Source organism: Acipenser ruthenus, chromosome 4 (assembly GCF_902713425.1).
Source record: "Acipenser ruthenus chromosome 4, fAciRut3.2 maternal haplotype, whole genome shotgun sequence".
Taxonomy (NCBI): Eukaryota; Metazoa; Chordata; class Actinopteri; order Acipenseriformes; family Acipenseridae; genus Acipenser; species Acipenser ruthenus.
Genome location: NC_081192.1, coordinates 6,261,891 through 6,279,272, shown reverse-complemented (window position 1 = coordinate 6,279,272; position 17,382 = coordinate 6,261,891). Strand labels below are relative to the sequence as shown.

At 40.2% G+C, this 17,382-nt stretch overlaps 1 protein-coding gene across 1 annotated transcript in view; it reads left to right on the top strand.

The window, feature by feature from the left end:
* The window catches only part of LOC117400711 (pleckstrin homology domain-containing family A member 8-like), a 29,569-nt gene extending 16,392 nt beyond the window's left edge, over positions 1–13,177 (top strand). Inside the window, exons 11-16 of the mRNA XM_059021163.1 lie at positions 943–995; positions 3,837–3,916; positions 7,103–7,230; positions 9,056–9,152; positions 10,153–10,204; positions 12,739–13,177. Coding sequence (XP_058877146.1) covers positions 943–995; positions 3,837–3,916; positions 7,103–7,230; positions 9,056–9,152; positions 10,153–10,204; positions 12,739–13,177 — 849 coding nt within the window. The remainder of the gene's footprint in view (positions 1–942; positions 996–3,836; positions 3,917–7,102; positions 7,231–9,055; positions 9,153–10,152; positions 10,205–12,738) is intronic.
* The last annotated feature ends 4,205 nt before the right edge of the window (positions 13,178–17,382 follow it).

The window sequence follows — 17,382 nt, the reverse complement described above, 5'->3', positions numbered from 1 at the left end:
TATTCATGTTATATTAGATTGCAGCACCATCTGTTAATGGATAGTGTTTTCCTAGCTGTTAAATTGAAATGGCCAGATAAACTAAGCCTTTATTCCTGGACAAAGATTGCACCAGCAATTCATAAAAAGAGCAAAAGCAAGAAACAATCAAAATGCATGCAGGAAGTAAACATCCAGAGTTATCTATTCAAAATGACATAACAGGTATAGAGGAGGCAGCTGTTCACTTTTGCACCACTTTTAGAGTGTACTTGACCAATATCCCGATGCCATGGCCATTCATTACCTGCTAGGTGAGTGAATACAGCAACAGCTGGCAAGGGCACTTAACGAAAAGATCAGTTATCTACAGGTAATAGAGGAGGAGCAAACCAATGATTTTTTTGTGTGATGTTTTTTTAGGTTGTATTTTGGAATGCTTGAAATTTGTGCCTGAGATTTATGTTGCTTCTTTAAAGCTTGTTTCAAGATTCTAAATAGAATGCACTGGAGTGAGTGCCAACTGTTCTGTAGTGTGTACCTTCAAGCACAGGGGTCTCCACCCCTGGTCCTGGAGAGCTACTGTGGCTGCTGGGTTTTGTTTCAACCAATCTCTCAGTTACTTAATTGAACAAACTATTGGCTTAATTAGTCAAGATCTTTAGCCACTGATGATGTAGACACCTATAAAACCTGCTGGATAGGGGCTCTCCAGGACCAGGGTTGGAGACCCCTGTTAAATACATTTCAGCAAGAACAGATTTTTGCATGCCACTAGAGGTCACTATTTGCCTGCTAACACACCCAAAGCTGAAATGGGAGAAAAATCATTGTAACTGCACAGTTTAAAAATCCCAGGCTTTAGTTCAAAAGACATAAAAAAGTTTACAAACGAGAGGAGGCCATTTGGAGGTTATGTAATCCAACCCAGTCACTGCCTCACTGTATTTGTTTCCTCATTAGAAAATCAATCAGAAATACATTGGTGATCCAGAGAATTGCACAACTCTGGAAAGGTTAGGAACTCGGCCACAGAAGCACTTCTTTGGTTGAAAAGGTAACCCATAGATTTCAAAGGTAACATTTTAAAAGTACAACATTTCTGCTACTGCTGCCTTCTGTGTAGTGTCAGGGTACACCAAGCATGATTATACTGGAGGGGAGGTACATTGTGTAGGCATGTCTTCTGTTGCTACAGGAGGGTTTCAGATGATTGTCCAATATCTTTTGGTATGCCATGGAATCCATTTTACCATGTATTGGAACTACATTTCTTGTGCCATTAGGAAAAACAGCCCCATAGAAGGATATTACCACCTTCATGCTTGACAGTAGGTATGGTGTTCTTTTCTTTGTACACCACACCATACTTTCTCCAAACACTATCAGCGTGACCAAATAGCTCGATTTTTGATTCATCACTCCACAAAACTTTTGACTAGAACTCATATCCATCATTCAAATACCGTTTTGCAAACTTTAAGCGATTGTCCTTGTGATGTTTTCCTAAGAGTGGCTTTTTTCCTTGGCCTGCGACCATTGAGACCTTCACCATACAATATTCGACCAATGGTTGAAATGGAAACCCCAGTCCCACTTGCAGCCCACATTATATATATATATATATATATATATATATTGTTTACAATTAGGTTCTGGAGCCACCAGATAACAATGCATTAAAACTATTTTTATTTTCATAAATGTTATTTTCATTCCTAAAACCTCATTTCATCTAACTGAGGCCACTTCTCATTAAATCATCTGGTGTCAATCCTGGAGTCAGATTTTTGAAATGTTTTCGCTGTCACTATGTAGAAGTCCGATGATATCCAATGGTTTATTTTACCCTACGGGACAAGCCACTGTTTTCACATCTCACTGCAGGAGCTCTGAAGTGGAGGTCAGTCTGACTCATTTCGTCTAGTTTAATTTCCCTCTCTGGATTTTGGCTGGCGGTCAGTCCCTGTTTGGGGTATTGGTTGTATAATGCACATAATTGGAAGTGAACTCTCTAACCCACCTGCAACATTTTCCAGTAGGATTCTGGGAAGAAGCAGCTGCCAGGATTCTGTTAGTTTGGCAGTCCCCAGGGTTTACACACATTTGGGAGAACTGTCTTTCACTTATCAATGCCCAGAAACATGGAAATCTTTTACTTCTAGCATGAAGATAGAATTTGACATCCTCTCCTTCTCTGGCTATAAAGATCATATTTGGGAATAGAGCCTCTTGCCATTGTTTTTCCTTTAGTCCACATTTAATGTGTTTGTGAAGGTCTCCCTGGCGCATGTGCTTTGTAAACATGTGGGGCTTTTAATGAATCCCTCTCCAGAGTAGCATGAATGATCAGATCCACCCCTGTGCTATTGCCATTGACAATCAAAACTCATTGTTTTCTCATGCCTCGTCTAAGCTAAACCATTCTTTACACTGTATGACAAGGTATCATCATCACAGAACCACCTCGGGTACTGAGTCCACTGTCAATTCATCACAAATGAAAATGGCACTCAGCTGTTCCTTTCTGTAGGCTGGTCACTTCACTGAATCTGTGTTTGTACTGCATATGTTTACTGTGACCAGGTAAATAATTAATCAGAATTAAACCTTTTGCAGTGTTTTTCGGTATTTGAATTCTAAAAGGTACTTTTGTTTTATAAGTTGCATATATATTCATATTATATATTCTCAAGTAGGTGTTTCATAATTTCATAAATATTCATAGCCACTGTGCAAATTAATTCCTCCTACCAAAATACAGTATACATAAAAACTTGTGTTGTATTCTGAAACTGACAGCGTCCAATCTCTACGCTAAGGATAAGCTTGTGGGCTTGTCATTACCAATGTAACTGTACCACTGTCAGGTCAGGTGTTGTCCAGTAAAAATAAACCATTAAACAAATGCCTTGTTTCCACTGCCTGGTACTACAGGCTTCGGCTGCCCACGGCTAGCCGCCGAAATCAAAAGAGCGTAACTTTTTTCCAAACCTGGCCAACCTTGGTAATTCTTGTCGTGTGTCAAAGGTCACTGCGGGATTGTGGGATCATATTGTGTTTTGTTTTAAAGAAACTGGTGGTAACAAATAAATAGGCTCATTACAAATAAAAAAAGGAATTTGGTTAAGAAGCAGAGCACAGCCAAATAAACAGCCAGGTTTTGTTGTTGTGTTTTATGATGAATAAAAATGTAAAAAAAGCAGTGCGACTGAAGACTTGTCTTCTGCACCGAAGCCGGATGAACATTGTTCAGTTTAACAAAGTTATCTGCATTAGGTGAATACAATAAAGCTTAAAGAAAAACAATAAAAAAATGTCAAATGTGCTTTACCAACAATATGAAAGAAAATCTGCCACAATGGTAGCGATTTCTCTTCGGTTTCTTCACTACACTCGCCTCCTGGCTACATGATGACACACTTCCTTTGTAGCCAGTTTAAATAAAATACAAAACCAGAGACCCGCGCTCAGATGCTCGGGCGAGCCGTGGAAATGCCCTATTTCGTTGCCATGGGCAACCGTAGCCGGGAGCGCCAGACCGTGGAAACAGGACATGACACACATTTACAAAGTATTTAATCAGATATGCCATTGTCCTTCAATTAAAACCCCCCGTGGAGGCTTTGCTTTTTTCACACCTGAACCTGCTCTTAAAAGTTTACTACTAAAGACGACTTTGATAATGGTATGGGATTATTAAATAATATCCTACATTAGACCACGTCTCAAGGATTCTTGGCTTGCTGCCTTGCTGCCACTCCTGGTAACTGGATTAGATCTCAAGAGCATTTGCATTGCTCTATTGTGTACATAACTTCTTGTATTGTTTGTGTATGCTTTGGAATCAAGCACAGATTTGAGTTTTTAGATAATGCTTATGGGAAAACACTACGGCGGTACCATGGCTGGGTTGTGCGAGGAGTCTTTGTTGCGAGTACAGGCATATTTACCTTTTTTTACTGAAAATATTAGAAAGCAGTGTTTTTCATAGAATTAAATGCCAGTTCCTAGACATTATTCTACAGAAGAAAGAGTAAAAATATCCACTCCAAACTTTTACGCTTTGCAGCATATGGTCACAGGTCACATCAGGGCTATTAATAGATTCAAAGGTTCACACAAGAGGTCACAACTCCCTGTAACTGACATGACATGAGACATGCTCCAACATTTGGTATTCGGAGGGATTTGAACTAGGGATAGAGCAACAACTTTATCTGTGGCAACCAATAGACTACTGGTTGCCACAGGAGGCTGTGTGGTGCAGTGATTAAATAAAAGGGCTTGTAATCAGGAGGTCCCCAGTTCAAATCCCACCTCGGTCACTGACTCATTGTGTGACCCTGAGCAAGTCAATTAACCTCCTTGTACTACATCTTTCGGGTGAGACGTAGTTGTAAGTGACTCTGCAGCTGATGCATAGTTCACACACCCTAGTCTCTGTAAGTCGCCTTGGATAAAGGCGTCTGCTAAATAAACAAATAATAATAAAAAACAAATAATCCTGTATTTGATAATGTCTGGTTCTCGATTTACATACATGCAGTTTTGTAATACTTTGCTGTCTGTGCACTTTATTTTAAAAGTTCCTGGATTATTTATATTTATTAATGTTCTAATATTATCATTTTTATGAAATGGATTGCACCCACAACTGCATTTTCCATCCATTTGAAGCCACACCCTTTCTGTTTAATTCATACAGATGAATACAATTAAAATGTTTACATTGTTAGTTCACTACCAGTATACATTTTAAACCCACAAACACATTACTATATTGCTGCTGCTACTGCTCCTTTGAAATTGAAGTGTGTGATTCATTGACTATCAGTTTGTGAGTCTATTATGTCGACTTATGTTCTCCCACTAGTTTGAAAAGTCTCTTCTGACCTCAGGACTGTCAAGCACCACTAGTATGTGCAATTTAAGCACATGCCGTCTACACAATATCAAATCATTTTACAAAGACTCTACAAACCAAATTTTTCAGCAAGAAGTTTAGTGCTTAACTATAAAACACTATAAATCACTGGCCGAAAAAATGTCTGAAATTCAATGACAAAAGTTTTGACTAAAAATGTAATTATAAATGTTTATTTTAGTACTCCTGCAGTACGTTTACCACAATTGAGTGTTAATTGTTACAGGTGAAATACCTACAAGCGGTTGAAAACTGAGAGTCTTCTAGTCAAAATACTGTTATATATGTAAAAAATGAAGGGCAGTTTAATCCCATCAGAATCTATAGTGGGGCCCCAACCTTCACCCCCAAAAAGCTTTTCATAATCTACTGTAACCCTTCGCTGAACCGGACATGTTTGTCCGACATAAGGAGGTGTCAAGTTTAAAAACAATACAATAAAATCACACACACATTTACAGTTATGGTTGAATTTTAAATATAAATCATTGCGCTGAAATAACACTGATGTGTTTTGGGTAGGCTACACATTACATTATGTAAAAATAAATCTGTACAGTAGGCCTATACAGTACAGTAGTAAAGTCAAATGAACACCTAGCACACTTTCATTTTACTTTAGCCTACTGGCAACACAAAATAAATCATGTTGCTGCATTGTACACATTGGTGTACAATACGAATAAAAGATTATTTTAAATTGAAACTAAATAATTAAGGTATTTATTTTATTTTAATTATTATTTTTAACTTGGTCTACTTAGTGCCCAGACAATTACCACACAATAGATCATGGTCCTATACAGATGCTCAGAATGAGCTGGAGGGGTTAGGGGCACATGTGTGCAGTCTATATTGCTCCCAACACGCTGGAAAAATCAGAAATGCCATAGAAATGTGTTTTCAAGGCTTGTAAGTACACCCTGACTTTAGTGAAAATTAGGGACTTGGGTGTTCGTCTCAAATACATTGAGCACAACTGGCAAAACTCGAGAAAAAGAAAAACAATAAGTGAAATCGACTGTTTAAAACATGCTTTCAAAAGTTCTTAACAAATCGATGCAATTGTAAAGGCCGGTTCACACTGGGCATACGATTCAGACGGACCACCTTGCGTTCAAAGCGTAGAGGCTGCGGACGAGTTGGTAAATTTCAACTTCTCAGCGTCAAATTGGTGACTCGCGTTCAACCAATCATACGCCTCTCTCTTTCCTTTAGAATTTTACAAGTAAAATACAATTTACTGTTTATTATTTTAAATAAATTATACTTGTATAGATGTAGCAGAAAATGTCTAAATAACTAATAATTAAGCATATACAGTACCATAAAATAAACAGATAAATAATCAGAATGAATACTAACAACTCAGGAATTTAAACCGTGTTTGATGTGTGTCTCTCAGCAGCCTACGTACAGTGTTTACTGAAAGCGGGATGGTTAAATTGAGCGGGTCAGCTCAGTAAAGTCTGAGCGAATGTCAGTGCTTTTACCATGAAACTGAATGGTGGCATTTTCTGTCAATCACACAATAAAGCCGCTGTGTGCACGACTCCGCGAACCTCCAGAGAAGAGTTGTCTTTTTTAAACCAATGAGAATGAACTAACGCAGCGAGAAGATCGCTCAGTGTGAACTACAGCCTGCGTCCGTTTGTAGCGTCCGTCTGAATCGTGTGACCAGTGTGAACCAGCCTTTAGTGTCACAATTGACTGCAGCGTTAGTACATCGCATTACAATATTTTTTTATCCATCATTTGCATCTCCACCCTGTTTTTGCGAATTTCTGCATGAACGCCCAGAATTACATATTCATTTACGGCTAAAGCGCAGATAAGAACGGAGGCTGCAAAGCATTCGTTAAAATGATGCCAACAGCGTTGCGTTTGTTTAGTACATTGCACGCTACACTTCCGGCTGGTTTGCAACGATTGCGACAGACGCAACACTAGTACATCTACGCCTTAGTTTATTTTAGTATGGAATGCAGCAACCATATGCTTCAGCTTTTCAGTGGAAATCTCTGTGTGGCAGTATAGTGTTATAAGGGTTTATTCCAGCAGTAATAGGACCTCAGAAATGCTTTTCAAGGATTATAGATTTTTTGCAATCCAGAATGTTTAAATTGTTTTTCATCTGTCACTGAGGGCTGCTCCTTCCTATGAAGGCTTTGCTGTAGCGCTCGTCTCTTAATGAAGGTGACCAGAGAAAGGCGGGGTTTCCCAAGAGGATGCACAGGGACATTGATGTTTACTTGCCAGCCATGGAGCACCAGTTGGCAATAGTAGATGCCATGTATGAAGAATACAGTCTAGAGTCTGATGAGGTATGATGACTGGGGAAATGCAACAAAACCAGACAGCAGGGATTTCAAATGCGGAGAGTTTTGTTTTGTATTTGTTATTTCATTCCATCAGTGTTACAATTGACTAAAGGTGGCTTTTAACTTTTAATTACAATGAAACCAAGTATACATCAACGTATGTTGTCTTAAATAAAACCACAGTAGATAATGTAATCCTCTGCCTGGTAAAAGCTTAATACAGCAACTTCCTTAAGTTATTAGTTCATGGGATATTAAAGTTATTAGCTCTATACTGGTTTAAATACTTTAGACTGAACGCATTTTAATCCATTGGCTTGAATAGGTAAGAATAAAACAACATCAATAAAGACAGTTAAAATTGCTGAAGGCAATAGCAGAAATAGATTAGCAGGATTTCATCTTAAAACAATATACCAAGAAATTGACTCAATTTAGGTTGATAGTTTGTGGAATGTGTAATTAAAAATTACAAGGATTCCACCACACATTCGATGTTAAGGAATAGTTTGGAGTCTGAAAATGGGAAATACTGTGTTGTCAGTTTGAATGGGAATCCTAAGCGAAGTATAAATACCCAGGCATGCTGTTAACATGTGCTCTGAAAAACTGCATGCCAGGTTACAAAATGTGTATCTTGGCCTATAAGTCTGTTTTCCTTGAGATTCAACACATCGATTTAGTCTAATCATGTTAGGTATTAGTTTTTAATTTTGTTAAGATTAAGGATGATTATGTAACCTTTACACAAACAGACATTCAGTTGTGTAAATAATTTATTCTGTTATACATTATAGATTGAGCTCTGTTTATTTTATAATCTGTTATTTAAAATGTATTATTGAATGTGTGTTCACTTGTATGGCACACTACAAATGACTTAATATATATTTATGTATTTCATTTTCTACAGTTTTATTAAACCTAAAAGAACTTAAATTCTGTTTGTTAAGATATACAGTAAACATGATGGCAGTAAAATGTAAAGGCATCTTTATCCCATTGGCAGACATGTTCATTATCTTGGACATACAGCTTTGTAAGTCATGTTGAAGGAACATGACATAGCACGGATAAAGAAATGAGCTAAATGTCATTACTTGACTAAGGGGTTGATATGATCAATTTGTATGATCTCAGGATAAAGCACAGGTCTACATACCTCTCCAGTATAAGCACATGGACTGCAATAACCACTTGTTTTTAGGGGTAATTTTGTAGAAAACCACAGCCAGGTGCTTTGTGTAATCATAAAACAGCTGGGGTTTATGGGACCCCTTATTTTACATGTACTAATGGTAGAAACAAAGAACTGCAGTTTCAGGAGTTAGTGTAAAAAGGCTACTCAAAAAAAGAATGAAAGAAAAGGTAAGCCATAATACTAAGCAGATTTATTCTTGCCAAAGCAAAACACTTTTCAGTGAAAAGAATCATTTATTCAGTGTTTCATGGTATTGATCAACAGGACTTCATCAGTTTATGTACAGGGAAAAAAACATGCAGTGTTGTCTTTATGGAAATTACCCCATAGTTGTACAATGCAGACACTAGATTAGAATGACTTTAGTGCTGTCTTTTTTAATTAGCATCACTCCAGAGGGTGCATGCTTTCTCTTTCATGCACACAAAGAAGTAGCTGAAAAGCTGTTGATGTGTTGTTTATTGATCTGCCATGTCTGGAAAGCTAGGACAAGAGCTTAACATATTTGAGCATCTGTTTCTAGCAAGCACCACCAATATTGTCAGTTCATCTGTGCTCTTCAGAGAGTGGGCATGTCTGGCATAGTTTCCTATAGGTCATCGGTTTCCACTAGGTTTCCGTTAACAGCTGGTACCCTGCCTTCTTCCTGCAACTGAGCCCCTGAAAATGATTGTGGTGAAGACCGGGGATATCCGCACTCCGGCCCTCTTGCGGGCCTCTCAGAGTAACCTGAGCTCGGACATTAAAATAATCATTCACATTTACAGAAGAAAAAAATGACAACTTCAATATTCCCTGATCCTATTACTGGGTCAAAGACCACGCTAGTATAAAATCACACATAGAGCACTTGTACGCTAAATGGCAAATTGTGTTCTGGTTCTGCAGGGCTACATTAGTAGTTGAATGTGCCTGTTTAGGTCTGCGGTTTTCAGTCTCTCAGTGCAATGTGATGGAAAACAATGACCTATAGGAAACTATTCCAGACATGTCCACCTTGTAACAAACCCAATCCTTAAACAACGTCCAATAACTAGTATTTTGTGACGGAATTACAAGTAAACTACCCTGAACAATATAAAAACTCTCCAAAGCAGTAGGATTGCGCGACAGAACCAAGAAATTGCTGGGTAAGGCAGGATTGTTTACAACACATAGAAAATAGGAAGAAAATTAAACCAGAAGACAGCACCAGAATTCACATAGCAGATGTTAAATGTGTGGAATATTATACTTGTAGACAGAGATATCAAACATTTGGTGTACATGGGTGTTAATCAGACAGCATTTGGACCAGTCAAAAATGGTTTACCAGAAACCACATTAATACTAATCATATAGAACAGATCAAGCTTTTAGTAAATGTACAGCCTAACATGCCCATGTTGATTAAAGTGTTTACCACAGAGTCCATCAGGCAGTCCTTATAGAAAAAAATGTCCATAAAACAACCACAACCAATACTTTAAAAGTCCCAAGCTGTTATATTAGGTCCATATTGAGAATGCAGGTTGAGCCAGAACATTTTAAACACAAAACAAAAAAACAACAAAACAAAAATGAGACTTCGGTGCGAGATGCTCGTTAAACCCCAATAAATAAAATGAGACTTCTATGCAAGGTGCTCGTTAAACCCAGATAAATAAACCAAAATGATAATAATCCCAAACAGTCAGAACAAAACAGATAATCCAGCAGCGAAAGATACGATTCCTCCCCATCAGGGGATCTCACCCAGTTCTTCCTTGGTCCTGTAGAGCGTGGAGTTTCAACCAGGTAAGGAGACAAAAAGTGATGATTTGGATAATAAATGGATTAGTCACCGTTGTTGCTTTTAGGATAAAAAATAAACCATTTGAATGATGTGGATAGTTTCAATTGGGCAGGAGATTAGATAACTGGTTACTTTCAAACTGGAAAATGGCAGATTAGAAAAAATACACTGTTTCTAACAACCAACAGATCATTGCTTCCCGATCTCTCTTTTATAGACAGCAACCTCCTTCTTCAAAAAACCCTGTTCTTTCCTCCAAACACTCTGCATCCACAAAAACCACACCCCAAAAAAGAATCACCCCAGAAAAAGGAACCACACCCTTCCCAGGAAGTAATAGCCATATTTAAAGGGCTCCCAATTAAGATACTTAGAGAATGATAAATCAAGCTCAATAAGCCCTTTGCCAAGGCAATTAGCAACACCTGACTCTAATTAGAACTTCCATGTGGAAATTAAGGAAAAGTTCATTCAGTTAAAACAAGAGAGACCAGTGCAGAGATAAACCCCTTACCAAAAACTGCCAGTAAATTGATATAGCTTCACCTAAGTTTTACCTTATGAATCTGAAAGACCCACTTTAGAAACGAGGACAAAATTACTTATTTAGCAATTGAATAGAATTAACTTAACCTGGCCAGGTATTCTGATACTCAATTAAGAGCAGCAGGCAGCAAATTACTTATGCTGCATTCATGTAGCTAGTGCTACAACCTAATACATGCAAAATGATCATTGTTTCTCCAAGTTAAGGTATATTGGTCACAATTCCAAAACCATGATTTTAAATGTTTTTTTTTAATTAAATACAGTTTCATATTTGAGGCTGGTGTAAAAGTATCTAACAATGGTAGAAAAGTTTGATACCATGCTTGAAATATCTCACAAGTTAAAGTTGTGTGAATTGGGCCCATTGAAATATTTAAGTAGTTTCCAACAGGAAATAAATTGGTAATAAAATATATTGTAACATGGAGGTAAAGAAGGCAATCCAGGCAGGTATCTGGTCTCGAGTGCTCTGTTTATTATTGCACAAAGAACGAGCAGTTTAATGAAACAAATGCAATAAATAATAACAAACACAGAAAAAATAAAAGGCTTTAACAAACAGGCAGGTAACACACACAAAACAAACAGTTTCTGTGTGTCTGACCCGGTTTTCTCACACAACTCCGAAACTCACACTCTCCACCTCCCTCTGCCAGGCTTAAATACCCGTCCCATTTCGCTCTGTCATGCGCGCTCCCCCAATCACAGGCATGCATTCCCGTCCCACCACCCATTATCTCAGTGCACCCACATAGTCCATCAATCCCCATGGGGGGCTCGCCCGAAATGCATGTCTAAGATTAGCTGCAGTCCCTTTGTCCGTGTGACGGGGACCCTGAATTTAATAACCTGGGCTGGCTGTGCGTGTGAAAGCATGTTCGTAGGAAGCGGCACCTCCTCCCAACCCCCCAGGTTTGTCTGCCTTTTACAATATATACCAAGATATACAAGAAATCAGTGACAACCAAGAATGGTAGCCTCCAATCAGATTGCAGCTATGGGTAACATTTTACAGTAGTTTGTAGTCATGTGATCATCTTCAGATTCTAACTGGTTTGCAGCCAATTGTCCAATCAGAACAGTTTAGCAATCAGGGATTCTCAGTGGCTAGACAGAACTCACTGCTATGTTTTTTTAATGCATTTATTTAAAAACACCACAGAAAAACTAAAAGAGTAATAACCAAGGCCAGCTCTCCAGATAATCTGCTTATACGCATAGCAATTTTGCTGCACAGCTTGAGTTTGCATATTATCAGGCTTCTTGTACTACGTTGGTTCCTAGCGCCTCAATGGTCAATTGAGAATATAAAGTTATAATAAATACAATATTCTGTGTTTGGAGAAAGCCAGGATGCTTTATATTGCTGTAGCAAGGTGTGGCGGGATGCCCTGCCCCTGTGCGTAGTATTTGTGTTTTATGTTGTATGTGGTGTGTATGCCTTGGTGCACAGAGTGTGGGTTATGTAGCACAGTGATTTAAAATGTATATTTGTATTCAGGCACAGGGATTGCACACTTCACGTGCAGAGTAAAGTATGTATTTGAATATGAGCACAGGGATGTGTGTGTGGAATACTGGGTGACAGGGGGCAGTTAATCCTTCCTGTAAAAACACGTGGGAATGTGGCTGGAGCCGTGAATTGAATAAATGACTAGGCTCCAGCCACAGGTGTATAAATAGAGTGATTACAGGTGACGTGGGCTTAGTGTGTTTGGAGGCGGAACGAGAGTCTGGAGGTTAAGAGAAAGTGAAACTAGAAAGAGAAAAACAATTGGTACGCATGCTAGTTTTAGACTAGCACGATACTTGTTTTGTTCTGTTTTGTGTCCATCTTCCAGGTATGACTTCTCCACACAAGCCAGCCTACAACACAAAGTGATCAATCAGGAATGCAATAGTATTGTTTCTTTAGAAATATATTGTAGCGATTTGTGTTTGTGTAATTTGAGTACTGTAATTCTTGTAATTCCTTGCCTGCCGGGAGTTCGGGCACAAGGTGGTACGCTGCTGCTTCCAGGAGGAAGAGCTGCTGCCCACCCAAAAGTGAAAGAGGAGGAGGGACGGCACTTCATAGTGAATTGCCCCCTCCAGGAGGAGGAGGAGCGGCTGGAATACCTCACGCTGTGGTCAGCAATGGCCACAACATGTCCTGCGCCACCGCCAGCGTCGCCACTACCGGAGTGCCCAGTGCCAGCGCCACTGCTGGAGTGCCCCGTGCTGATGTCGGCATCACCGCTGCTAGTGCTACTGCCACGTCGAGAGCACCAAGTACCGTTGCCACGAATGGAGTGCTCAGCGCCGCCGCAGGAGTACCCAATGCCACTGCGCTGCCAGAGCGTCCACAGCCCAAGAGAGGGGAGCCCAAGCATCCAGCACCCGAGAGGGGGGAGGCTGAGCATCCAGCACCCGAGAGGGGGGGCTGAGCATCCAGCGCCCGAGAGGGGGGAGCCCGAGCATCCAGCGCCCAAGAGGGGGAGCCCGAGCATCCAGCGCCCGAGAGGGGGGAGGCTGAGCATCCAGCGCCCAAGAGGGGGGGAGCCCGAGCATCCAGCGCCCGAGAGGGGGGAGGCTGAGCATCCAGCACCCGAGAGGGGGGAGGCTGAGCATCCAGCACCCGAGAGGGGGGGCTGAGCATCCAGCGCCCGAGAGGGGGGAGCCCGAGCATCCAGAGCCCAAGAGGGGGGAGGCTGAGCATCCAGCGCCCAAGAGGGGGGAGGCTGAGCATCCAGCGCCCAAGAGGGGGGAGGCTGAGCATCCAGCACCCAAGAGGGGGTGAGCCCGAGCATCCAGAGCCCAAGAGGGGGGAGGCTGAGCATCCAGCGCCCGAGAGGGGGGAGCCCGAGCATCCAGCGCCCAAGAAGGGGAGCCCGAGCATCCAGCGCCCAAGAGGGGGGAGGCTGAGCATCCAGCGCCCAAGAGGGGGTGAGCCCGAGCATCCAGAGCCCAAGAGGGGGGAGGCTGAGCATCCAGCGCCCAAGAGGGGGGAGGCTGAGCATCCAGCGCCCAAGAGGGGGTGAGCCCGAGCATCCAGAGCCCAAGAGGGGGGAGCCCGAGCATCCAGCGCCCAAGAAGGGGAGCCCGAGCATCCAGCGCCCGAGAGGGGGGAGGCCAAGCATCCAGCGCCCAAGAGGGTGGGAGCCCGAGCATCCAGCTCCTGAGGAGGTACTGAAAGTACTCGTGACTTCGAAGTAATGTTGTAATTGGCGCTGCATTTAAGTTGGCGATTTGATTTCATATTCATTGTTTAGCCCTGTTCACCCTTTGCTGATTCGCCCTTTCAGTATGTGTTTCATACTTTTGCAGCATATAAAACCCAATTTGGCATGTTTTGTTTGTACTGTGGATGTCTGCCTGTCTTAGTGTCACAAGAGGGCAGCAGGGCGACATTAGACAGATGATCAAAGACAATAAGAATATCAGAACAGTGCATAAACCATGAGGTCAGATTTGGAATGTAAACATGAACTAACCTTAACTAGATTACAAGAGAAACTAATTTGCGACAGGCAGCTTGTTTTTCAAGATGATGATCACAAGTAGTATTTGTTGTAGTGGTCCTTTTTAAACATCTGTTACGAGGGACTGCACCAGCTGTCAGGTGACAGCTGAAAAAAATATATTCTGAACCCTTAAACATAGGTGCTAACAAGAATGCATGTTTAACTCAATTTAAACAAAAAATGGTTTTAAAAGGTTTGATTTCTGTTATTCTAACGGGCAAGGTATGGGAAGAGAATGGCAAGTGTATGGGAAAGATGAACATTGTTGTATACCTTCAACTGCGCGTCACAAATCTACAGCTGGTGCTGGGAAAAGATAAAGTGGTCGTCCGCAAGAGAAAACAAAAACACAATACCCAAACAAAAAGCTGCTGGGGAGCAGGTGTACACATGGAAATGTAGATGAAAGACTAAATAGGTTCAGTGATTGCAGTGACTATTCATTTGCAATGATGAATACCCTTATATTTGAAATTTAAAATAGATTTAGATTGTTTTTTTTACTTACATGAGCTTTCCATACTGCATCTTCTGGAATCGTTGTCTAATTTTAATTATTTAACAAACAAATAAATGTTCAGTTTTCTTAAAATGTTTTTACTAATTGACAGGGAGGCTGAGGGAATCAAGCATTAGTGTCCGCTTGTGACAGTGGTGTGTGTGTGTGTATATATATATATATATATATATATATATATATATATATATATATATATATATATGAATCAGTGATTGGAAATCGTCATCATAGGAGGAAAATAGGTTGAACTATTGCCCTAAGATCCTTACACCACCTGTCAGTAGTCTCTGTCTGTCATTTGATTGGCTCACTTACGTGTCAGTCCCGCCCCTTTTCAAAGCAACACCTTTCTCCCCTGCACCCTTTGAACACAGAAAATGAATAACAAAACATACTACAAAAAAAGATGCTCCAAACACTAAAGTGCTGATTAAAAACGTCACTGTCGTTGTTTTCTGACTTTCTGAAATTCAAACAAATTCAACTCGACGAAAACAAATATGATGGGCAGGATATAAACTGGATAATGCAGCAGTCAGCCAACCAGATGGAGATGGAGAAAAACTTTGCTAACTATGCGGTATGAACTTCAAAAACATTTTCTGTGATTTATTTCTGTTATTCGTATTTACTATCCAACCTTGCATCATTCATATATTAAATATGTACTGCAGACTCAGCCATAGTGGAAAATTAAATGCCTCTACAGCTTCAAGCATTATAGACCTGTGTCGGTACCAATAGTCTTCCTTCGGGTCAATCATTTTCTACTATAGCCCTCCTCTCCAGTCCATATTTACTATACTGTATATATCCAAGGCCAAAACTCTCCTGTATATTATTGCTTACAAAATCAGTTTGGCTGCAGGCAAATGCTATCAGTTATGGTTTCCCTTATAAAAAAATGTCATTTTTAAAAACGTTTTTCCTATGCTTACATGATGTGTCTGTGTTAAGCTAAGGCCTAAGAGTAGACCTGTGGTGTATCAAAGGTATAGTGATACTTTAAAGAGTATATATATATATATATATATATATATATATATATATATATATATATATATATATATATATATATAATGCGTTTTGTAACCAGTAAAGAGCTTAGCGGTCTGGTTTTAGTTAGAACCTGAAAAATGTAATTTAAACACTCCTTGTCAGAGTTAGGCTTTTTGTTTTGTTTTAATTTCTTTTGTGTTTATGAAAACAAATAAACATACTTGCACTGTCCTGTTTTCCAATTTACTTTGTTGTGGAAGTATTTCTTTATGCACAATCAGACAGTGGAAAGGTCCCAAACATGGCAAAAATAAACCACCCTTTTCCACAATATATATACAGACGTGCTCAAATTTGTTGGTACCCTTACAGCTCATTGAAATAATGCTTCATTCCTCCTGAAAGTGATGAAATTGAAAGCTATTTTATCATGTATACTTGCATGCCTTTGGTATGTCATAGAATAAAGCAAAGAAGCTGTGAAAAGAGATGAATTATTGCTTATTCTACAAAGATATTCTAAAATGGCCTGGACACATTTGTTGGTACCCCTTAGAAAAGATAATAAATAATTGGATTATAGTGATATTTCAAACTAATTAGTTTCTTTAATTAGTATCACACATGTCTCCAATCTTGTAATCAGTCATTCAGCCTATTTAAATGGAGAAAAGTAGTCACTGTGCTGTTTGGTATCATTGTGTGCACCACACTGAACATGGACCAGAGAAAGCAAAGGAGAGAGTTGTCTGAAGAGATCAGAAAGAAAATAATAGACAAGCATGGTAAAGGTAAAGGCTACAAGACCATCTCCAAGCAGCTTGATGTTCCTGTGACAACAGTTGCAAATATTATTAAGAAGTTTAAGGTCCATGGAACTGTAGCCAACCTCCCTGGGCGCGGCCGCAAGAGGAAAATCGACTCCAGATTGAACAGAAGGATAGTACGAATGGTAGAAAAAGAACCAAGGATAACTGCCAAAGAGATACAAGCTGAACTCCAAGGTGAAGGTACGTCAGTTTCTGATCGCACCATCTGTCGCTTTTTGAGCGAAAGTGGGCTCCGTGGAAGAAGACCCAGGAGGACTCCACTTTTGAAAGAAAAACATAAAAAAGCCAGACTGGAATTTGCTAAAATGCATATTGACAAGCCACAATCCTTCTGGGAGAATGTCCTTTGGACAGATGAGTCAAAACTGGAGCTTTTTGGCAAGTCACATCAGCTCTATGTTCACAGACGAAAAAATGAAGCTTTCAAAGAAAAGAACACCATACCTACAGTGAAACATGGAGGAGGCTCGGTTATGTTTTGGAGCTGCTTTGCTGCGCCTGGCACAGGGTGCCTTGAATCTGTGCAGGGCACAATGATATCTCAAGACTATCAAGGCATTCTGGAGCGAAACGTACTGCCCAGTGTCAGAAAGCTCTGTCTCAGTCGCAGGTCATGGGTCCTCCAACAGGATAATGACCCAAAACACACAGCTAAAAGCACCCAAGAATGGATAAGAACAAAACATTGGACTATTCTGAAGTGGCCTTCTATGAGTCCTGATCTGAATCCTATCGAACATCTATGGAAAGAGCTGAAACTTGCAGTCTGGAGAAGGCAC